The 24,668-nt window shown below is 44.6% G+C and overlaps 1 protein-coding gene across 8 annotated transcripts in view; it reads left to right on the forward strand.

Annotated features, from left to right (window-relative positions):
• Positions 1-24,668, forward strand: part of MCF2L2 (MCF.2 cell line derived transforming sequence-like 2) — a 196,788-nt gene that overhangs the window by 60,741 nt on the left and 111,379 nt on the right. For 7 of the 8 annotated variants that reach the window (XR_015697982.1, XM_087725167.1, XM_087725172.1 and 4 more), the window contains exons 3-8: positions 4,070-4,184; positions 10,324-10,414; positions 14,416-14,535; positions 17,184-17,300; positions 21,422-21,571; positions 24,385-24,509. Coding sequence is in view for 7 of the 8 variants with exons in the window: in XM_087725167.1 (XP_087581293.1) it covers positions 4,070-4,184; positions 10,324-10,414; positions 14,416-14,535; positions 17,184-17,300; positions 21,422-21,571; positions 24,385-24,509 (718 nt within the window). In the remaining variant the exon portion in view is untranslated. The remainder of the gene's footprint in view (positions 1-4,069; positions 4,185-10,323; positions 10,415-14,415; positions 14,536-17,183; positions 17,301-21,421; positions 21,572-24,384; positions 24,510-24,668) is intronic. The other variant, XM_087725168.1, reaches the window with a different exon arrangement.

A 24,668-nucleotide genomic window follows, 5' to 3' on the forward strand; every position in this document is an offset into this window, starting at 1 on the left:
TCCCAAAATATTTCATTCTTGTGGGGGGGCTTCCCAGAAAACAAAGCTCAAAAATGAGAGACGGTGAAAAAAAGAAAAAGAAACATGCTTCCCAACACTAGGATTAGTAGCAGGAGGCCAAATGGGATATCAGGTGCTGGGAAGCTTCCAATTTGCAAAATGCGTAATTGGTGTCTTCTTGGATTGCGGATGAACAGAGATAGCTGGAAAAAAGAGAAGAAAAGCACACACACACATCCTGATCTGGCCCAATTGTACTCGGAATGAAGTTCCTTCGTATGGGGATTTTTTTTAAAAAATAAATAAATCTCCATTTATATTTAATCACATTCCCAAGCACCACGGAGATGCAATCAACTATGCTGGCTACTTTTATTCTATGCACCGAAGCAAAACCATATACCAGCTGCTGCTGCTGTTTTATTTTTGCTGAGGTCACTCTCCAAAATATACCCCCCCCCCACTTTGCTCCCCCATCGTTACATTGCCAATCCTGTCCACAAGCGGTCAGTAGTGCCCCTCCTTTTTTTGTCTTTCTCCCTGCATAGACAACATCCCCCCACCCCCCAAGCATCAAGCTATAATATGAATAGGATGATATTCATCATCATTGTTTTAACCGTCGTTTGTCCACCGCAGGATGAAGGCCTCTTCCAATACGGTTCTGAGCCTTCTTTTGCCAATTGGGCCCACAATGCTTGCTGATGGCGTCGGTCGAACTTGTTTTTAGGTCTCTTTCGTGGATGCTTTTGACAGATTCACCGAGTTGGAAGGGACCTTGTAGGTCATCTAGTCCAACCCCCCGCTCAAGCAGGAGACCCTACACCAGTGGTTCTCAACCTGAGGGTTGGGGCCTCTTTGGGGGTCGCCTAAGACCTTTGGAAAACACATATTTTCGATGGTCTTAGGAACCGAGACACCAATTTTATGGTTGGGGGGTCACCACAACATGAGGAACTGTATTAAAGGGTCGTGGCATTGTGGAAGGTTGAGAGCCACTGCCCTATACCATTTCTGACAAATGGCAGTGCAGTCTCTTTTTGAAAGCGTCCAGTGATGAAGCTCCCACAACTTCTGAAGGCAACTTCTCTTCCATTGGTTAATTGTTCTCACTGTCAGAAAGTTCCTCCTAATGGCTCATTGAGAAAGATGAGGGCTATTAAAAGTGAGTCTGTTTCCTGCCTAAAAACATGTCTCTCCACTTCTGATCCAGGGAAATATAATATTCTGCCTTTTCAATATTTCCCAGGATATTTCATTTTTCTAGGGGTGGACGATAACTTCCTACACTGTCTTTGGTTATCCGACTTGACTCTCCTATAAACACCAGAGGCATCGGCTCTGCACTGCAGGATCATTAGAAAGGGAGGTTACATAACCACAGCCTGGAAGGAAAACTTCAATTTAGTACAATTGCATTTTATAAATAAGTTACTTCATCACCTTACTTCTCACTCAAACCGCAGCGGTCACCACCGCAACTCCAAAGTCTCAGTGTTGGCCTGCTTAACTGGTGGCCTTACAGGAACTTCATTCTGTACATCATCACAAGTCTTTTGCAACTTCCAGTACATTCTTTGCCTTACACACCTCCTATTTTGACAGCGTCTCCATTGCCTACCTGGTTTTGAGCTGATCCTGTTTAAATCTTCCGTTACTTTCCCTCTCCCAACCACAAACATCTTCCCCCCCAAAAATGCCAATAGTCCTGGATCCCTGGGGCAGTCTGAGATTTGTAAAAATTAACTTCCGGTGACTGGCTTTGGTTTGTGACTTTTTTTCTCTATGTCAGAGTGTGCACAGTGTGACTTCTATTTTGTAGCGTGAGAGAACCCGGGGTAAAATAGGTCCACAGACCACCAGTTGATGACCGCTGGACTAGAAGACCTCCGAAGTTCCTTCCAGCCATAAGATTCCATGTTATAGCAATTAGATTTATATACCGCTTCATAGGGCTTTCAGCCCTCTCTAAGCGGTTTACAGAGTCAGCATATTGCCCCCAACAACAATCCGGGTCCTCATTTCACCCACCTCGGAAGGATGGAAGGCTGAGTCAACCCTGAGCCGGTGAGATTTGAACAGCCGAACTGCAGAACTGCAGTCAGCTGAAGTAGCCTGCAGTGCTGCATTTAACCACTGCGCCACCTCAGCTCTATGTTCTATTTAGCTGGCGCCACTATTTACGTCCTTACTTTGAAACGGAAGTGCTCTTAATGCATTTAAGCTGGAAAGGAAACAATATTAATGACCCCACCGAATGCAGATGTTGCTGCAATGATGAAGAATGATTGTGATTGCAGGAATAAGAACATCAAATGCTGTACAGGTAAGTCCTCAATTTGACAACCGTAACTGAGCCCAACATTTATGTCGCTAAGTGAGACGGTTAAGTGAATTTTGCCTCATTTTACATCCTTTCTTGCCGCAGTTGCTAAGGGAATCCTTGCAGTGGTTAAGCTGGTAACACAGTTATTAAGAAAATCACTGCAGCCGTTAAGTTAGTTACCCGTTGTTAAGTGAATCTGGCTCTCCCATTGACTTTGCTTGTCGGAAGGTCGCAAAAGGAGATCACGTGACACCGGGACACTGCAACTGACATAAATATGAACCAGCTGCCAAGCATCTGGATTTTGATCACATGACTATGGGGATGCTGCAACAGTGTGAAAAGGGGTCTTAAACCAGGGGTCCTTGGTGCTCTCTGATCTTGCTTGTTTTCTTGCAGAGGTTTCATTACCCAAACTTGGTAAACTTCATCAGTGCTAGTTTGATGACATTACCTAGTTTGACTATTGCAACATCTGCAAGAAAACAACCAAGCTTAGAGAGCACCGAGCCCCTCATTTCAACCCTGAGTTACAAATATTCTCCTTGATTGGCCATAAGGCACTTTTTTCAGTGGCCCTGTAACTTCAAAGGGTCATGAAAAGAATGGTTGTAAGTCAAGGGCTACCTGTAGCTACACAAGTTCTAATAGGACTGCTGTAGATGCACTATGCAAAGAGGATTTTCTCGTATCAATGTCCTTTGGGGTGGGCTTTGTTGTGGCCTGCCGGCGGACAGCAGAGCTGGGAGCAGAGTCAGACAGTGAAGATGTTGGGGAGGAACATGGGCCAGTCCTGGGGGCTGAGGAAGGCTCAGATGAGGACTCTGCATTGGAGGCAGAGAGGGAGCTAGACAGCAGTGAAGCAGAGGAACAGCTGGAGCCTGTTCCCAGTGTGCGCACATATGCAGAGCTGCCAGAAGACAAGAACATCTAAGAAATCAGGGTTGATTCGGGAGTAAAGCCACACCTTGGAGGTGAATTGAATTTTATTATTTGTATGCCGCCCTTCTCCGGGAAGGACTCAGGGCGGCGAACAACTCAAAAAGGGGAAAAGGGGAACATAGAACAGAATACAGATAATTAAAATAAGCAAGAATCACGCAACCACACAAGTCGAGAGGGGAGGGGAACTCATCAACCCCAGGCCTGCCGGCAAAGCCAGGTTTTGACGGTTTTTCGGAAGGCCTGGAGAGAGGTGAGGGTCCGAATCCCTGCGGGGAGTTCGTTCCAGAGGGCCGGAGCTGCCACAGAGAAGGCCCTCCCCCGGGTAGTAGCCAGGTGGCATTGGCTAGTAGACGGAACCCGGAGGAGGCCAACCCTGTGTGATCTAATGGGTCTTTGGGAGGTAATTGGCAGCAGGCGGTCTCTCAAGTGATTGGACCCTCCCATAGGAAACAAAAGAGGAGCGAAAGGGGAGTGGGTTTTTGCAGGAAACAATTCGTTCCTTCGGTCGTTTCAAGAGTGGAAAGTTCTGTTTGTGACTATAAGAGACTCTGTGCCAAGTTTTGCCTTGCCCTGCCTTTGGAAGCTAGTTATCTGGCAGCTATCCAAGCGAGAGGTTCGTGTTGATAAATATTCCTCTGAAAGACTGTTTGCTAAGCCTTGCGGACTGTGAATGAAAGGAACTCACAGTCGTGTAAATAAAAGGGGTTTTGCCGGGACCAAGACTCTGATTCTTGCTTGTTAAGGAAGCCTGGGTCAGAACAGGTTTTTTTGCTTACTGAGGTCCAATTTCTCTTGCAGGTGGGAGAGGCAAAGATGGGGCACCAATCATTACCTTCCCCGAATATCCAGGTTTCAGTGAGATTCCCGATGAAGATTTTCTGAACGTCGTCACTTACTTAACTAGCATTCCCAGGTAAGTCTTCAACCACTGCAAGCTTTGATCTGGTTCTGAACCTAGGTGACTTCACTCCTTCTTTTCCCCCAGAGAAAAGATCAAATAGCATTATTTTCATCCCTTCCAAATTTTGGAATATTCCTTCTCTGATCCCTCTGTGGTATATATTCTCTCCAGGTTTGAATTCTTGCAGCCGGATAACCTGGTTTGTCCTGGCCCTGGCCTGCGTTACATCTTGTTTATCATTTTTGCATGCTATTCATCTCTTGGGTCTAACACAGGGGTGGCATTTACTTACCTTCTCTATCTAATGTGTGTCGCACAAGCGCTTCGCCTTCTGAGCATGCACTTTGCCTAAGAAAAGGGCCTAAATGGGTTGCCGTAGAGCCAGAGAGAGAGAGAGAGAGAGAGAAAGAAAGAGAGAAAGAAAGAGAAAGAAAGAAAGAAAGAAAGAATGAATGAATGAATGAATGAATGAATGAATGAATGAATGAATGAATGAATTATTTCTAGGCCCTGCAGGTGCCAAGTTGGAAAAATATAATGTTACCTTGTAGAACTTATGACATTAATGGTTGTGTAACATCTTACGATCTACTAACCACAAAGGGGAAGTCTAGATGGTTAAGAATATTCTGTGTATTTTCTCCCACATTTTTTTTTCTGAGTTACCTAAGAAATTACTCATCTTAAATGTCCATTTTTTTTCAGCAACATGCCCTCAGAGGACATGTTTCCTGGCCCTCATGGTAGGATGTAATTGTTAGACTTTGCCCATCTCTTTGTTTATAGTTTCCTCTAAATCAGGGGTGTCAAACTCAAGGCCCGGGGCCCGGATCCGGTCTGCAGGATGCTTAGATGTGGGCTGCAGGGCCACCCTGGAAACGGCGAAGGACTGGCCCGCTCTGCCAGCAAAAATGGAGCTCGGGAGCTCGGCCCTCCCAAGCTCCGTTTTCCCTGGCAGAGGGTTGCAGGAGGCCATCGCAGCAGAAAACGGAGATCAGAAACCTGCTTTCGCTGGCAGAGTGCTCGGGCGACCACAGGCGCCCTGGACATGAGTAACGTCGAGCTGGCCACGCCCACCCTGGCCCCACAAGGTCAAATACTGATGTGACCCTCAATGAAATCGAGTTTGACACCCTTGCCCTAAATTAATATCTTTCCTATTGCATAACTTGGCTCACTGATCATTGCTCAGCTCAGCTCAGACACACAACTCTCCAAAATACCTCAGAATTATAGTTCTAGATACGCAGAAACTTGGTGCCGAAACTTATTACTTTTTTCACCATCTTAAAGTGAATAAAATACTTCTGTATTCTCCTATTCTATTATTCTGCATTCAGAATAATATCGTGTTTCTTTTAAGAGAGCCGAGGTGGCGCAGTGGTTAGAGTGCAGCACTGCAGGCTACTTCAGCTGACTGCAGTTCTGCAGTTCGGCTGTTCAAATCTCACCGGCTCAGGGTTGACTCAGCCTTCCATCCTTCCGAGGTGGGTAAAATGAGGACCCAGATTGTTGTTGGGGGCAATATGCTGACTCTGTAAACCGCTTAGAGAGGGCTGAAAGCCCTATGAAGCGGTATATAAGTCTAACTGCTATTGCTATTGCTAAATGTTTTCTAACATAAATTAAAGGAAATATTTAAAAATATGCATGTACCTAAAGATACACAGGTAGTCCTTGACTTGCAGCCATTCATTTAGTGACCGAAGGTACACCAGCACTGAAAAAAGTGACCGTTTTTCACACACTTGCGACTGGCTCATATTTATTCCATCCGCCAGTCAATGTCGACTGGCGACTACACGGAGGAGAGCCTTTTCTGTTGCAGCTCCGACCCTGTGGAACGACCTCCCCGTTGAGATTCGTACCCTCACCACCATCCAGACCTTCCGCACAGCCCTCAAGACCTGGCTCTCCCAGCAGGCCTGGGGATAGGTCCCAATTTACCCGCCCGAGTGCTGACTGTTGAATGCATGTTGTGGTTTTACTATTTTATTTTTGGTCACTTATTGTTTGTCCCTTGTTGCTGCACACCCTTCCCTTATGATTGTAAGCCGCCCTGAGTCCCCTCAGGGAGAAGGGCGGCCTATAAGTCTTAATAAATGAAATGAAATGAAATGAAATTTATGACGGTTTCAGGGTCATGAGATCATGTGATTACCTTTTATAATGTTCTGACAAGCAAAGTAAACAGGGAAGCCAATAAACAACCATGTTACAAATTTAATGACTGTAGCGATTCACTTAATGACTAAGCTATGAAAGATCATAAAATGGAGCAAAAATCACTTAACAAATGTCTCACTTAGCATGAGAAATTTTGGGCTCAATTGTGGTCGTAAGTCAAGGACTATCTGTATGTATATTGATGTATGAGCACATCATATTTTTAAATAGTTTTTTCCTAAGATACACAATTCCTACCCCTAATTGGATTAGAACCACAGTAATGGTGTGGTATCCATTTAATTATTTTCCTAGGCTGTTTTTCTTTGTTAAAATCCTGTTCCAATCTGTTCCAACTATTTGTTTAATAAATTATTTTAGATTGTTTGGCTGCACAGTCAGTCAACTAAACAATATAAAATTGTGTTTAGATTGGATTTGGCATTTTTATCTACCCGTTGAGTCTTTGCCAAGGATCTGGTATAGGCAAATGTGGATGTTTGATGGTCTTAAAGGAATCATAGCAGGATGTAAGCTGTTCCAAGTAAAGCTGCCTTTTGCAATTGACCAATGATGGTTTTGTCAATGCCGATGGTGTGACCGTCTCAGGAATTCTGGGAGTTGAAGTCCACGAGTCAGACAAGGGCCATGGTTCCCCACTCGGGTTTAGAAAGTTAAATAATGGCTTTACCTTATGAAGGGTCTTATTACATGTAAGGATAATGTCTGGCTATGAGGGTCATAAAGGGACGCGATGGTTCAGTGGCTAAGATGCTGAGCTTGTCAATCAGAAAGGTCAGCAGTTCGGCGGTTCAAATCCCTAGCACCACGTAATGGAGTGAGCTCCCGTTACTTGTCCCAGCTTCTGCCAACCTAGCAGTTCGAAAGCATGCAAAAATGCAAGTAGAAAAATAGGAACCATTTCAGTGGGAAGGTAACACAATTCTGTGTGCCTTCCACGTTTAATCATGCCGGCCACATGACCACAGAGATGTCTTTGGACAGCGCTGGCTCTTCGGCTTTCAAACAGAGACGAGCACTGCCCTCTAGAGTCGGGAATGACTAGCACACATGTGCGAGGAGAACCTTTATCTTTATCTATGGGAGCCATAACAGCAGAATCTGTTACTCGGGGAAGTGATGGCCTCTCTTTTGTTGGAGGTGTTGAGGCTGGGCAGCTATCAACTGAAGATGTTTTAATTTGGGGGTTGGATGTAATAGTTTAAATGGCCCGCTTCCAATTCTGGTTTTCTGCACACGTCTTCATGTTTACTGGGAAGAAAATACCCCTTTGTTCCAAGGGCTTCGTGCCCATTTTTGCTGCACTCAGTACAAATAGGAAAACATCCTGGACTATCACTATTTATTTTCTGTGCCAAGCGTTGCTCAGGATCCGTTATTCACCTTATAATCTTTCCCTCTGATTTGTACAATAAGGGCTTCAACACAGCTTCATCTTGAAACAATAAATTGTAAGATGGCCAACTCTTTTCCAAGCTAATGCAGAACGATGTTCTTTCTGTGCAGGGCAGATGTCAAATTAAAAAAGTAACAGCAGCAACATCTTTCCTATTGTGAAATTCAGCACGCAAAAAAAGGAGCATTGATCTTATAAAACAGGGATGGAAACTGCTCGTCAGTAGATCAGGAACAGAGGCAAAAGCTGTGTTCAGATAAGAGGTTTAACCTGGTTTACTGAATAGCCCGTGTTCACTTTCTATTGTTTGTACAATATTGGGAATCTTGAACACATCCGCTCACCTGGATTCACCCAGCGTGCTGAGCCACGAAAAACAGGGTTCACACGCTAATAAAAAAAAAAAGCTTGGATTTAGATTAAGGGGTGAAATGCTACTGGTTTACCGTTAGTAAAAAAAAAATGCTTAACAAAGTAAAAAAAAAGTTCTGACGATCCGCTGTGCTACGCGATGGTAGGAACTTTTTTTAAAACTTTTTTTTTTTTTTAGCATTTGGAGTCTGTTTTTGTTCCCAGGAAGCTTCCTTGAGGCCTGCTAGGCGAAAAATGGGGGTGGGGTTCTGCGAAAGAAAGGAAGGAAGGAAGGAGGGAGGGAGGGGGAGGGAGGGAAAAAGGAGAGGGAGGGAGGACCATAAGCCTGGCACTAGATGCAGCTTCAGGAAAAAACGTTCTTGTGCCTAGTTGTTCTGGTGTGAAGTACTCTATAGCAGTGGTCTCCAACCTTGGCAACTTTAAGGGTTCCACCACAAATGCGCGTACGACAAAAGCGCGTGTGACAAAACCGCGGTGACAAAACCGCGCCGTCAAAACCGCGGAGACGAATGAGCGCTGAAGCGCGCCGACAACAGCGCGCCGACAGAAGCGCGCTGTAACATAACCCTAAACCTAACCCTAAACCTAACCCTAAACCTAACCCTAAACCTAACCCTAACCCTAAACCTTACCTTAACTTAAATCGCGCTTCTGTCGGCGCGCTGTTGTCGGCGCGCTTTTGACATCGCGGTTTTAGCGGCGCGGTTTTGTCGGCGCGCTTTTGACATTCGCGGTTATGTCGTGCCACGAACTTTAAGACCTGTGGACTTCAACTCCCAGAGGAGTTGAAGTCCACAAGTCTTAAAGTTGCCAAGGTTGGAGACCACTGCTCTATAGCATCGTTTTGAAGGTAACAATAGAAATGTTGGGCTCAATTGTTGTCATAAGTCAAGGACCACCTATATGGGTGAGAGAGTTTCAAATCTTCAGTATCATTCTTTATAAAATGAGGGGGGGGGGTTTCCTTCTAAGTTGCATGAACAGAGGGATACAATCAAGATCAAGTGAAGTACTAATACCACTCTATAAAGCCCTAGTAAGACCACACCTAGAATATTGCATCCAATTTTGGTCACCACACTATAAAAAAGATGTTGAGACTCTAGAAAAAGTGCAGAGAAGAATAAGAAAGATGATTAGGGGACTGGAGGCTAAAACATACGATGAACAGTTGCAGGAACTGGGCAAGGCTAGTCTAGTGAAGAGAAAGACCAGGGGAGACATGATAGCAGCCTTCCAATATTTGAGAGGCTTCCACAGAGAGGAAGGGGTCAAGCTACTTCCCAAGGCACCCGAAGGCCAGAGATGGAATAATGGATGGAAATTAATCCAGGAGAGATTCAACCTAGAAACAAGGAGGAACTTTTCTGACAATGAGAACAATCAACCCATGGAAACACAAGTTGCCTTCGGAAGTTGTGGGAGCTTCATCCCTGGAGGCTTTCAAGAGGAGATTGGACTGCCATCTGTCAGAAATGTTGTAGGGTCTCCTGCTTGGGCGGGGCTGGGGTGGGGTGGACTAAATGACCTACAAGATCCCTTTCAACTGTTAAATCTATTAAATCTTCCAAATGCAGGAGCAGGGTGGTGGTGACTCGAACGCAGAACTGCTAGCACATAAACCAGGTCTACTTTATTAATTCTGCAGTCATTCATCCATAAGGAGAGGCTACTTCGTGGATGCTCAGATGTGTCTTCCATTTCTCAACTTATGTGTAACTTTTTTTTTAAAAAAAAAAGAGGGATCTACGGGGCTGGCATTTGCTCCTGGCCTGCAGATTTTGGGAAAAGCTTATCCTCAAAAAGCCTCCTTGTTCACCACTTCACTCAAAGGATTTGCGTTTTACCAGCCTGAGACCTTGCAAATAATCCCAAATTCCTCCGGCTGCTGTCGTTTTTTTGGGGTGGGTGGGGAGACTGCAATCCATCCGAAGCGATTTTAGGGGGAGGGGGCGGCTTGGAGAGTTAAAAACTACCCGCGTTTGGGAAAAAGCGATGCCAGGGAGGGAAAAGGTGGCATGCCACTCTCCGCCCCGGAGCCCCTCTGTCTTGGCTGGGATCAAATGGGAGCGTGTCGCCGCGGACCGGGGGAGGGGGGGGTGATTTTTGCTGCAGTAACGTAGCTGGGAACGACCGGGGCTGCCGATGCCGCTGTTTCTTCGCATTCCCCCAATATCTCCTCTGGTTGTTTTGCAGTCTGGAGGCTGCCAGCATCGGTTTCATCACCATCATAGACAGACGGCGGGACAAATGGAGCGCGGTCAAGGCATCGCTCACCCGAATCGCAGTAAGTGACAATTCCACCGTCGTTTGCGTGTGTGTGAGAGAGAGAGAGAAGGAGGGAGGGAGGGGGGGGGGGAGAGAGAGATTGTTGTTATTGCTCCGCGTGGGGCTTCTTGCAAAACTCCTGCGGCAAATCTCCTTACTTGCCTTCCGGATGCGCGCCCCTGTTGCACGCTCGCACTTTTCTGCAAAAAAAACAACAACACACCAACCCACAGAACCACCCCACCCCCCCACCCCGCATTTCAAATGCAAAGGGGCGGCTGTAGCCTGCGACCTGTACTGATTGATAGCCGGAGCAGCCTCGAGGAGAAATTAGGGAAGGAATGGTGGGGAAAGGGGGGGGGGGGCGCTACAATTGAATTTTGCAGATTATTTGTAGCCTATGACGAGCATTAAGCGTTGTCCCTTATGATTGGTGTGGAATGTATCTTTTCTTTTATGCACACTGAGAGCATCTGCACCAAAGGCAAATTCCTTGTGTGTCCAATCACACTTGGCCAATAAAGGAATTCTAATCTATTCTATTCCAGTGTTTTTCAACCACTGTGCTGTGGCACACTAGTGTGCTGTGACATAGTATAGTGTAAGGTGTGCGGTGGGAAAAACACCCGCCTATAGTCAATATAGGCACAGAGTTAATTTTTTTTAACATTTTCTAATGGTGGTGTGCCTCGTGATTTTTTTCATGAAAAAAGTGTGCCTTTGCACAAAAAATGTTGAAAAACACTGTTCTATTCTATTCTATTCTATTCTATTCTATTCTAGCCTAGCCTAGCCTAGCCTAGCCCATTCCATTCTATTCTATAGTCTATTTTCTATTTTATTCTGTTCTATTCTATTTTCTCTTCTCTTCTCTTGTTATTTCTATCCCATCCAATCCCATTCTATATTCTGTTCTGTTCTATTTTCTCTTCTCTTGTTATTTCTATTCTATCCTATTCATTTGGGGGTGGGGGTGTTGGAGGACTTCTCTTGCCATATTTCTTTCACAGCCCACCCCCCACCCCCGTTGGACAGCACGGCCAGCCGAAAGGGGCAGGGGAAGGTTGCTGAACCCACCTACCCACTCCCGCTCTGCCACTGGAAGGATTCCCACGGACCCCCCCCCCCGCACGATCTGCTGGGTGTCCTCCCCATTCTCCCCCCCCCCAAAAAAAGAAAGGGAAATTGGGAGGGGGGAATAGCCAGCCACTCTGGCAAGGATGTCCCCCTCTCTTTTTTCTGCAAATGAATCGCTCCGATTGAGAACTCGGGGCAAAGATGCACGGGAATATAAATAGCCTTGGCCCTAAGGTATTTATGCAATGCTTTTGAAGGGCGCTCTTCCAAAGGACGAAGAGGAGGAGGCCCCGTTTCAATGGGAAAAGCAGGCCTGCCCCTTTCACACGTGGATTTTTCACGCAGTGGGGCTTTGCGGGGGGGGGGGGGAGTGAAAAAGAGGCTGTGGATAGGATCCCCGTTGCTCTATGCACCTGCGGGTTTGAAAATGAAATCTCTGCTTCGGCTCATCCCAGCTGTACCATATATAGGAATATATCTATATCTAAGCATTATCTACATTGCTTTCTCTAGGTGGCTCAGTGGCTAAAACGCTGAGCTTGTCAATCAGAGAGTTCGGGCAGTTGGAATCCCTAGTATAGGTCTTTTGCGCGAGCAGGTTGGACTAGATGACCTCCAAGGTCCCTTCCAACTCTTGTTACTGGTACACATCAAACACAGGGGTAAATTAAATAACATGGCAATGCCGATCAATTTGCCAAGAGCAGAAGCAGCCGGTGCAGTTGTGAGTAAATGAGGGTGGTGGGGAAAAAATGTTTATCAACCCCACAAGAACCCACAAGGGCGGTTGGAAATATTTTTCTCTTCTCTTCTGCTTTGAAGAAAGCATTTTCTCGCAAGCAGGCAGGAAGCCTTGGGTGATTTTTGTAAAGCTGTAAGGCAACATCAAAGGGGGTTAGGACTCTCACCACAAGGCTGACCTAAATAAGTTCCTCTTTGTTGAAACCGCACCAAAGCTCACTGCAGTCACCACCACACTCTCTGTTTCTTCACCTTCCTCTGCCCTTTTTTTCTCCTTCCCTCCTTTCCATCTCCTCTTCTTCCTTTCTCCCACTCTTCCCCTCCCACTCTTTTCTCCTTCTCCATCTCCTTCTCCCCTTTCCCCTTTCTCTCCTTTCCTCCTCTCCATCTCCTCTTTACTTCCATCTCTGCCTCCTTCTCCCTCTCTCTCCCCATCTCCCTCTCCTTTCCATCTCCCTTCTCTCCCTTCCCTTTCCCTTTCTCCCTTCTTCTCTCCTCTCTCCTTCCCTCTCTCTTCCTTTCTCCTTCCCTCCACTCCTTCTCTGTCTGTCTGTCTGTCTCTCTCTCTCTCTCCCACCTCCCTCTCTCTCTTCTCTCTCATTCACCCTCCCTGTTTCCCCTTCCCCTTCTCGCTATTGGTCATCCTCTAATCCATACATGATTTACTACTACATCTCTGACAGTTTACTCTCTGGCCCATGCTGGAAGACCTCACCACTTCACATGACAGTCTGTTCCACTGAGTGACCGTTTGTCTAGTCAAGGTGTTTTCTCCGGAAGGCTAATTTCAGTTCAGGCCCTTGTAGCTTTAACCGCCTGATTCTGCTTCCCCTCCCCCCTTTTATTACTTCTTCTTTTAGTACAATACTACAACAGTTTCACTACAAGTCTCAGAAAGACTCAGACCTCAAAAGCTTCCGCTTGTGCACCCTGTCTGACTCCTTGAATCTCACGGTGGTTGATTAGGTTTTGGTTGGGTTTATGGATTTTATGTTCTCATGAAAAACTGTTCCCAACAACTGATGGGAAAGGTTCCCGAGACCTGTATAAAAATAACCAATTAAATGTCCAAATAGCGAGTGAGTGAAGATCCATCTTAACGTTCAGCGTTAAAATATCACAGAGGTTCATGCTGAAAGTGGTGACCAACCAAGAGTCACAACAGAAAATACTAAAAACTGCTATATTAGGATAAGGGTAATTGTGCTAATGGCATTAAATCGACGCTCTAATGCAGGGGTCTCCAACCTTGGCAATTTTAAGACTTGTGGACTTCAACTCCCAGAAGTTGAACTCCACATGTTTTAAAGTTGCCAAGGCTGGTCTAGTGTCCAGCTGTTGTGGCCCGCCAGCAGAGCTGGCAGCAGATTTGAAAAGTGAGGAGATTGGGGAGAAAGATGGGCCAGTCCTGGAGTCTGGGGAAGGCTCTGGTGAGGGCTCTGTGTTGGAGGCAGAGAGGGGACCAGAGCCATATGCCAGTTATCAGCTGCCTTCAGAGTCAGACATCAGTGAGGCAGACGAACAGCTGGAGCCTCTTCCCAGTGTGCGCATGCGCAGAGTTGCCAGACAAAGGGAACAGCTAAAGAACAGGGGTCGACTTGGGAGTAAGGCCACAGGTGGCCAATGAATAGCCCCTCCCAGAGGAAATAAAAGGGGAGAGAAAGGGGAGTGGAGTTTGCAGGAGACAATTAGTTTGCTTAATTGGTTTGTGACTCTCCGAGACTCCTTGCCAAGTTTTGCAGATATCGGCCTGGCAGCTCTCCAAGCCAGATAAGGTCTGTGACTGTAAATCCTCCCTCGAAAGACTTTGCTGGATATGAATGAGCACAATTCACAGCAAATTAATAAAAGGGGTTTTTGTAGGGACCAGGAGTTTGCTGCATGCTATTGGGAAGCCTGGGTCAGAACACCAGCTCGGTGGTTTTGGCATGTTGGTGGATTTGGCCTTCAGAGCTTTTCCTCTTCTTCAAAGGGTTGAAAGCAGAGGTGGGTTGCTGCCAGTTCGGCCTGGATTGGCTGAACCGGTAGTAGCGGCGGAAAGAGACTCCGCCTACCCGCCCGGACACTTCTGTGCATGCGGAGAAGCATCGCGCACGCCTGAATCGGTAGTAAAACAAATTAGCAACCCACCTCTGGTTGAAAGGTATTTTGGAGCACTACGGATTTAGAACAGATTCCTTTCCCTTTTTGCCATCATTTTAGGGAGCATTTCCCGGGAATCTGCAGTTAGTCTTTGTCCTCCGGCCATCCCGTTTCATCCAAAGGGCAATCGCTGACATCGGCATCAAACTGTATCGCGATGACTTTAAAATGAAGGTACCGGTAAGCACTTTTCCCCTTCTGATTCTGCATCCCTCTGGTCTCCTCTCCTTCTCTCCTCCCCTCTTCAGGATCTGCCCAGCACAACTACAGATAGTCCTCGGCTTACAACCACAATTGAGCCCAAAATGTCCGTTGCTAAGTGAGGCCGTTATTAAGGGAATTTTGCCCAGTTTTACTACCTTTCTTGCCCCAGTTGTTAAGTGAATCCCTGCAGGTGTTAAGTTAGGAGCACGGTTGTTAAGTGAATCTTGCATCCCAATTGACTTTGCTCATCGGAAGGCCGCTAAATGGGATCACGTGACCTGGGGAACTCTGCAACCGTCGTAAATATGAACCAGTTACCAAGCATCTGAATTTTGATCACATGATCGTGGGGATGCTGCAATGGTCGTAAGTGTGAAAATTGGCCATATAAGTCACTTTCATCAGTGCTGTTGCAACTTGAAATGGTCACTAAATGAACTGTTGTAAGTCGAGGACTACCTGCAAACAGCAATCCTCTGACCAAACTATCTGCTCTGGCTCCTAACTTCTTTTTCTCCACCTAAACAGGTTTTTTTTGGTGGGGGGAGAATTGCAAGGATCTAAAAATTGAATTGTAGTTGAATATAAGTGATATTTTTGAATATTCCCTGTAATAATCCTATGACAGGTGACATAGCAACCATTCGAGGTTATGACAGACCTACTCTGGGGCTACTTATGAACCTGGATTCAAAATTATGATGGTTGGTCTCCCTATTTCCATGAGTGAACCTACGACATATACTATATTGCCAAAAGTATTCGTTCACAACTGCTTCTGATTATGTGGATGGGTGAGCAAATACTTTTGGCAATATAGTGTATGTGCCGGAAGTGGCACACCAGTCATCCGGGCATGCCAGCCATCGGCTGTTGCTCTTTCGAATTCTAGCGCACACATGCTTGCCGGCCAGCTGGTCTTCACCTGTGCGGGAGTGTTGGAAACGGGAAGAGCAGCTCTCTGGCGCATATGCTACTCTTTGCGCAGGTATGTGCACCAGAAACTGGAAGACCAGATCACTGGCATGCTCATGCACGCCGCGGAATTGCTCTTTCCGTTCCTGGCGCTTCTGTGCGCGCCATAAAGCTGCTCTTCCAGTTTCTGGTGCTCCCATTTTGGCCCTCGGTGCAGAAAAGGTTCCCCAACACTGCCCTATGTGGCCACGTGACTGAACTCTGGACGTTCAACATCACAGTTGCATTTAAAGCGGTTTGCAGCATCCTTCGGTCATGTGACTACAATTTACGATGGTTTTGTCTGTGCCCGTAGCGAACCATGGATTTGCTTAACAACCACTGCAAAAAAGATTGTATAAGCTGGTGGATCGCATGGCTTTACAAACATTATTACCCTGTTTCTCCGAAAATGAGATGCTCCCCGGATAATAAGCCCAATTGAGCTTTTGAGCGCATGTGCTAAAATAAGCCCACCCCCAAAATATTGCAACATGGCAGCAGCCATGAGGTGAGCAGGCTCGCCGTCTCCTGCACCTTGAAAATAATAAGACCTCCCCAAAAATAAGGTCAAGCATTTATTTTGGGGGAGTCAAAAGAAAATAAGACCCGGTCTTATTTTTGGAGAAACATGGTACTATATTGGGTAGGCTCCATTATGATCATAAGTTGAGAACTACCTGTATATGCACCCTGTATACAGAATAAACCATAGCACCTCAGTAAAAAGTTCTCAGTAACATTGATTCACCAATGAGTTAGTTTTCTATAGGCAGTGATTATTGAGTATCATTATAGGTAGTCCTTGACTTATAACTATTCGTTTAGCGACCATTTGAAGGTGTGAAAGTGCTGAAAAAAAGGGACTTACAACTGGTTGTCGCCCTTCTAACCATTGGTAGCATCCCACAGTGACGTGAGCTCCACTTGTGACCCCCTCAGGCAGTTTCCATCAAGCAAAAGCCGAGGTGGCGCAGTGGTTAAATGCAGCACTGCAGGCTACTTCAGCTGACTGCAGTTCGGCTGTTCAAATCCCACCAGGCTCAAGGTTGACTCAGCCTTCCATCCTTCCGAGGTGGGTAAAATGAGGACCCGAATTGTTGTTGGGGGCGATATGCTGACTCTGTAACCGCTTAGAGAGGGCTGAAAGCCCTATGAAGCGGTATATAAGTCTAACTATTGCTATTGCTATTGCAAAATCAATGGGGAAGTCTGCAAGAAAAGTTCAGAATAGAGTTGGAAGGGACCTTGGAGGTCTTCTAGCCCAACCCCCTGCTCAAGCAGGAGTCCCTTTACCATTTCAGATAGGTGGCTTTCCCAATCTCTTCTTAAAAACTTCCAGTGTTGCAGCATCTACAATTTCTGGAGGCAAGTCGTTCTCACTATTAGGAAGTTTCTCCTTAATTCCAGTTTGCTTCTCTCCTTGATTAGTTTCCACCCATTGCTTCTTGCCCTGCCCTCAGGTGCCTTGGAGAATAGCTTGACTCCCTCTTCTTTGTGGTATCCCCGGAGATATTGGAACATTGCTATCATGTCTCCCCTAGTCCTTCTTTTCATGTAAATTATGTGTGTGTGTCCCTATATCTTTCAGGAATCAAGATTGATTGGCGGAAAGATATTTTTTTTAGATTCTTTTGTTGTGTTTCCCCCCCCCCCCCCCCCCGGTGCAGATCATCATGTTAAATTCAGTGTCTGACTTACATGGTTACATCGATACAAGTCAGCTTACTCAGGAGTTAGGAGGAACCTTAGAATATGGACACAGTCAGTGGATACACCATCGAACCGTAAGTACAGTCGTAGTAACTGTTAGATTCTCTCCCAGCCTCTAAAAGGAATAGAATAAGACGGAAATTCTAAGTTGCTCTTTCTGTAGCTGGAGACACATTTGACTGGAAAATGTGAATTACACTAGAAATTAAATAATCATTTGATTTTTAAATAGGAAGTTTAGACAAAAAGCAGAGGGTGATACATATATTCTGTTATAATTTATGAATAGATTAATTTTTAACTGTTCATCTTATGTGGCTTCGCATCTCAACTACATGATTCTGGATGACCCACAATTTTAAAATAAGTTTAAAAAAGGCAAATATTTTTTTTTAAAAACCAAAGGATAAAGCACAAGGGGTTTTTTTGCATTTCATTTCTCCCTGCTCCTCAGGCTGGCAATTGTTATTATTAAAAAAATAAGTTATTCTGTCAAATTAGAAATACACTATATTGCCAAAAGTATTCGCTCACCCCATCCAAATAATCAGAATCAGGTGTTCCAATCACTCCTGTGGCCACAGGTGTATAAAATCAAGTACCTAGGCATGCAGACTGTTTTGACAAACATTGGTGAAAGGATGGATGCTCTCAGGAGCTCAGTGAATTCCAGCGTGGAACTGTGATAGGATGCCACCTGTGCAACAAATCCAGTCGTGACATTTCCTCGCTCCTAAGTATTCCACAGTCAACTATCAGCTGTATTATAAGAACGTGGAAGTGTTTGGGAATGACAGCAACTCAGCCACGAAGTGGTAGGCCACGTAAACCCGTCCAACATCAGTTGTGTGACCTCACAAATGCGCTTCTGGAAGAATGGTCCCAAATCCCCATAAACACACTCCTGAACCTTGTGGACAGCCTTCCCAGAAGAGTTGAAGCTGTTATAGCTGCAAAGGGTGGACCGACATCATATTGAACCCTATGGATTAGGAATGGGATGTCACTTACAGTAAGTTCATATGCGAGGAAAGGCAGGTGAGCGAATACTTTTGGCAAAGTAGTGTAATACACAGCATAAGAAGCAGAATATCACCTAGACTTTCTGATTTGCAGTGGAGAAGTTTGCAATAGTTTGAAATTGTGATTGTTCCCTCGAAGTTCCTCATTGCTATGGTGGCTCGCATGGTGAACGCACGGCTGAACAGAAATGGTCAAACGCTTTAGCGGTTTAATACGTTGGACTCCGAAGAAAGATGAGCCAAACACTGGAAAATATGGATCACATCCATTTTAATAAGTGGCTGTTGAGGGACATCTGCAGTCTTTTTTCTTGGTGTGTCTTTTCTGCAAATAGAGCACATACCGTATTTTTCGGAGTATAAGACGCACCCTTTTTCCTCAAAAAAGAGGCTGAAAATCTGGGTGCGTCTTATACACCGAATACATAATTTTTTTTTGCCTCCTGAAGCCCCGCGCCCTTCACCAAAATTGCCATGCATACCTTTATGGAGGCTTTCAGAGAGCTCCTGGGGGGCTGGGTAGGGCAGAAATGAGCACAAAATGGGCCGTTTTTGCCCCCCCTCCCCCAGCAGCACTCTATAAGCTTCCATAAGGCTACGCATGCAATTTTTTTTGACAAAAAATGGGCCCGTTTTTGTAAAAAACGGGCTGTTTTTTGCTTATTCCCCCCCACCTCCCCAGGAGCACTCAGCAAGCCCCCCCCAGGCTATTCATGCCTTTTTTGGAAAAAAACGGGCCCGTTTTCATGAAAAACGGGCCATTTTGGGGAGGTTTGTAGAGTGCAAAAACTTTTTATTTTCCTTTTGGAAAGCTCTTTAACTGATTGATGAGAATTACTTTGATCAAGTGCCCTAAACCTAACCCTAATGCTACCTACTGTATTTCTCTATCTCTCTCTATTTCTCTCTCTCTCTATCCCTTTATCTACCTACCTACCTACCTAACTACTCTCTCTCTCTCCCTACTTACCTACTGTATTTCTCTCTCTCTCTCTCTCTCTCTCTCTCTCTCTCTCTCTGTTTCTCTCTCTCTCTATCCCTTTATCTACCTACCTACCTACCTACCTACCTACCTACCTAACTACTCTCTCTCTCTCCCTACCTACCTACTGTGTTTCTCTCTCTTTCTCTCCCTCTCTATCCCTCTATCTACCTATCTATTTTTTAAAAAGATTTGCCTCTTCAAAACCTTGGTGCGTCTTATACTCCGAAAAATACGGTATATTAGAACAGGGGTGTCAAACTGGCAGCCCCGTGGGCTTCTTCTTCATCTTCTCAAAGGGAAAAAAAAACACATTGCCGATACTCAAGCTGAATTTATGCCTCTGCCCTGTGACCTGAAACATAAATTCAAACCGCTTTCTCTGAGCTAGGTTATAAATTTAATCCAGCAATTCTGGCCCTTTGAGGAACTGCAGTTGTGGAAGCTGCTCCTTGCAGCCTGAATCATAGAATATAGGTGGTCCTCGACTTACGACCGCAATTGAGCCTGACATTTATGTTGTTAAGGGAGACATTTGTTCAGTGAGTTTTATCCCATTTCACAACCTTTCTTCCCATACTTAAGTGAAACACAGCGTTTCTTAAGTTAGTAACACAGTTGTTAAGTGAATCAGGCTTTCCCACGGATTTTGCTTCTCATACAAAGGTGATCGCATGACCCCCTGGGCACTGCAACCATCATAAATATGAGTCAAGCACCTGAATTTTGATTGTGGGGCCATGGGGATGTTGCAACGGTCGTAAGTGTGAAAAATGATCCTGTCACTTTTCCAGGACCATTGTAACTTCAAATGGTCACTGAAGGAATGGTTGTAAATTGTGGACTGCCTGTATAGGTAGTCTTTGACTTACAACATCCGTTTAGTGACCATTCAAAGTTCCAGTGGCACTGAAAACAGTGACTTATGACCATTTTTCACATTTACAACCATCGATCAAAATTCAGATTGTTGGCAACTGACTCCTATTTATGACGGTTGCAGGGTATTGGGGTCATGTGATCAACTTTTGTGACCTCATGACAAACAACTTAATGGGGAAGCCAGATTCCCTTAACTACCGTTGTACTAAGTTAACAACTGCAGTGATTTACTCAGTACCATATTTTTCGGAGTATAAGACGCACCTTTTTCCCTGAAAAAAGAGGCTGAAAATCTGGGTGCGTCTCATACACTGAATACAGCATTTTTTGCCTCCTGAAACTCTGCCCCCTTCACCAAAATAGCCGTGCATAGCCTTTAGGAGGCTTTCAGAGAGCTCCTGGGGGCTGGGGAGGGCAGAAACGAGCAAAAAATGGGCCGTTATTTGCTCAGGTTTTTTTTTTCAAAAAAGGGCATGAATAGCCCTTAGGAGGCTTGTGAAATGTTCCTGGGGGGAGCAGAAACGAGCAAAAAACGGCCCATTTTTTGTCAAAAAAAGGACATTAGGAAGCTTATAGAGTGCTCCTGCGGGCTGGGGGGGGGGGCATTTTCGCAAAAAATGGACAAAGCAAACACTTAAAAAAAATGTCTCTTCAAAACCTTGGTGTGTCTTATACTCCAGTGCGTCTTATACTCTGAAAAATACGGTAACGGTGGCAAGCAAGGTCATAAAATGGAGCAAAACTCACTTAACAGATATCTCAATAAAGAAGACATAATACTGTTTTGTGGGATGACATGAATGTATCAGTGATGTTCCCCCCCCCCATGTCTTTTATGAAATTGCAGGTAGTTCTTGACTTACGACTACAATTGGGACTAGAACTCCCACCATCGCTAAGTGAGGCCATCATTAAGTGAATGACACTGAATTTTATCACCTTTTTTTTGCGGAGGTTGTTAAGTGAATCGCATGTTAAGCGAGTCCGGCTTCTCCCATTGGCTTTGTTTGGGAAGGTGGCAAATGGGGATCACATGACCTTTTTAACGCGGGTACAGGTCATAGGTCACATTCTAGCGCCATCGTCAACTTCAAGCAGTTACTTAAACATATGGTCGTAAGTCGAGGACAACCTGTATCTGAGACTCTCGTTCAACTGACCATCAAGTGAACTTCCTTGAACCTAGAAGGATTTAATTCCAAATAAGTGAATAATTTGTATTATTTTTGGTCGTTGGGTGAAAACTTCCTTGTTTTTGTGAATCAAGGTGGCTCATGCTTCTTCTTTTTAATTTGCACCCTTGGCCCAGGCCATTGAAAATTTTGCTATGACTGTGAAAACCACAGCGCAGATGTTACAAGCCTTTGGAACAAACCTGGCAGAGACAGAACTTCCCAACAATGTCCAGTGCACGGAAGAACTTTTGTGTTCCCACACAGAACAACACACCAACTTGAAGGTGAGCCTGTGTGACTTCACAACTCTGAAAGGGATTTTGCCAGGGTCTCCCTGTCAACCCAAATAAAGGTTTTCCGAGACGGAGGTCAGAAGTCAATTATTAATTGTTTCATTTACTTATCCATTTGGCTTATCTCCCCTTACAAAAACTCAGTGGGGGTACATCTTCCATTGTCGACCACAGTGAAGCCTGAAATTGGCCGAGCAGGACAGTTTTGAACTGTTTTGCATCAGTTAGACGAATCACTGTATTTTGTTAGAGCGAATCATGCCGTCGTTAAATGATTCTGGCTTCTTTCATTGACTTTGCCTGTCGAAAGCCAGCTGAGATGGTTACAAATAATGATCCCATGATTCTGGGACACTGCAGCTGTCGTAAACATGCAGATGTTGTCACACACCCAAATTTTGATCCCGTGACCTTGAGGACACTGCAAAAGAGCAAAAAATGGCCATCAGTCACTTTATCAGTCCTTTTCAGTATGTTCTTTGTATCTTTCTCAGGCTCCGGACCATGTCATGAAATTTGGCTTATAACCATGAGAGCCAAATTGCTATCCAGGATGGGCCTTTGGGGCTAGGGAAGAGGGGATGTGTGTGTGTGTGTGTGTGTGTGTGTATATATATATATATATATATATATATATATATATATATATATATATATATATATATATATATATATATATATATATATATATATATATATATATATATATATATATATATATATATATATATATATATATATTTATTATATATATTTATTATATTTATTATGTTATATTTATGCTGATAAATAAATAAAGGGAGACTAGTATAGATCTATTTCAAGCTATTTAGCTCTCATCAGCTAGCCATACCCTTGCTGGGAATCGAACCTGTGCTCTATTGCCTCTTAGGCAGATGTGTTAACCATTGAGCTACAGGGCTCGACTCCTTATCAGCCAGGCCAGGGTGAAAGGTATATATTTAAAGTCATATATATATATATATGCTGTGTGTGCATAACTCTGGAACACCTCAAGCAATTTCAGTCAAACTTGGTACACAGATGACTTACTCTAGGGAAACAAATACTAGGTGTAGGTGGGTAAGATATCCCTAACACCCCTCAGTGTGTTGTGTGTGTGTGTGTGTGTGTGTGTGTGTGTGTGTGTGTGTGTCTTCCAGCATAACTGGCAGGAATAGCCAACACTCCAGAAGACAGGTGTCAGCACCTCTCCATTTAGTAATTAGGAAAGAAGACCATGAGACTCCATTTGTAGAAAATCAAATGTACTGTTACTAATTAAAAATGGCTAAAGAGCGGTTGCATAGCAAAGTCTGGTTAATTACTCGCGAAAGCAGTTGATATATAGAATAGCCCATTCCACTCCCCCTGGCATCATAGGCATAGTCCAATCATAAGTCCTTCAAGTGTCAGGTGTGAGATAACTTCAAAAGACATCACGAAGATGGAATGTCGGTGCCGTTAACCCAGGCGGGAAACATCCACGCATGCGTAGTACGTCCATCCAAAGATCTCCAGAATCTTCCTCCAGCACAATAAGTAACCCCACCCAAATACTATGCCCTCCCTCCCCGTTTCAATGGCAGCTGAAGCAACAGCAAAGCAGAAGCTGACAACAGGCTTAAGATACAGAAGGATCTTGACAAACTTGAACATTGGGCCCTATCTAATAAAATGAAATTCAATGGTGAAAAGAGTAAGGTTCTACATTTAGGCAAGAAAAATGAAATGCACAGGTACAGTATAGGTGGTACCTTGCTCGGCAGTAGTAACTGTGAGAGGGATCTTGGCGTCCTAGTGGACAACCATTTAAATATGAGCCAGCTGTGTGCAGCAGCTGCCCAAAAAGCCAACACAGTTCTAGGCTGCATAAACAGAGGGATAGAATCAAGATCACGTGAAGGGTCAATACCACTTTATAATGCCTTGGCAAGACCACACTTGGAATACGGCATTCAGTTTTGGTTGCCATGATATAAAAAAAGGATGTGGAGACTCTAGAGAGAGTGCAGAGAAGAGCAACAAAGATGATTAGAGGACTGGAGACTAAAACATATGAAGAAAGGTTGCAGGAACTGGGTGTGTCTAGTTTAATGAAAAGAAGGACTAGGGGAGACATGATAATAGTGTTCCAATATCTCAGGGGTTGCCACAAAGAAGAGCGAGTCAAACTATTCTCCAAGGCACCTGAGGGTAGAACAAGAAACAATGGATGGAAACTAATCAAGGAGAGAAGCAACTTAGAACTGAGGAGAAATTTCCTGACAGTGAGAACAATTAATCAATGGAACAACTTGCCTCCAGAAGTTGTGAATGCCCCAACACTGGAAGTCTTTAAGAAGATGTTGGATAGCCATTTGTCTGAAACAGTATAGGGTTTTCTGCCTAGGCAGGCGGTTGGACTAGAAGACCTCCAAGGTCCCTTCCAACTCTGCTATTGTATTGTATTGTAACTCTAGGTTGCTGAAATGAAAAGTAATTAATTATATCTATAGTGTCAAATCACAGTACTTTTGACAGTGACAGTGTGCATTTTGGGTTCAAGTTCATGTGTATGTGTGTGTGTGTGTGTGTATGTTCCAGCATTACTTTGACTTGAAACTATAGGTATAATTCATTCCTTTTCCTGTCTAATATAGGATTAGCATAAATAAATACTCGGGCAATGCCGGGTTATCACTAGTAACTCAATAAAATTCTGATCCTCAAGGTTTGATTCTAGCAATACGTAAAAGACGTTACAGGACTTTAGGATTAAATGAGAACTTCTTTTTTTGTCCCTGTTCCCCAATGTCCTGCAGGACGAGCTGAAGCTAGCGGTGAAGCAGGGAGCCATGCTACTGACTTGTATCCGGGAACCTGTCTCACGAAGTACCACCAGCAGACTCAGTCCTGATGAACTAGAAAATGTGGCAACAGTGGAAAGGTAAAGACATGGAAGTAGCCTGTTTTGTAGTTCAGCTTGTAGTTCAGGTGGTCCTCGAATTACAACAATTTGTTTAGTGACCATTCGTGAATGCTTTGTTTGGCTTTATTTCTCAAGAGTTTGTAGGAACAAACCTGGGCTGTTAAATGAAGAACTAAA

This window comes from Thamnophis sirtalis, unplaced genomic scaffold (assembly GCF_051295495.1).
Source record: "Thamnophis sirtalis isolate CommonGarterSnake01/CBP01778 unplaced genomic scaffold, rThaSir2_p1.2 scaffold_11, whole genome shotgun sequence".
NCBI classification, from domain to species: domain Eukaryota; kingdom Metazoa; phylum Chordata; class Lepidosauria; order Squamata; family Natricidae; genus Thamnophis; species Thamnophis sirtalis.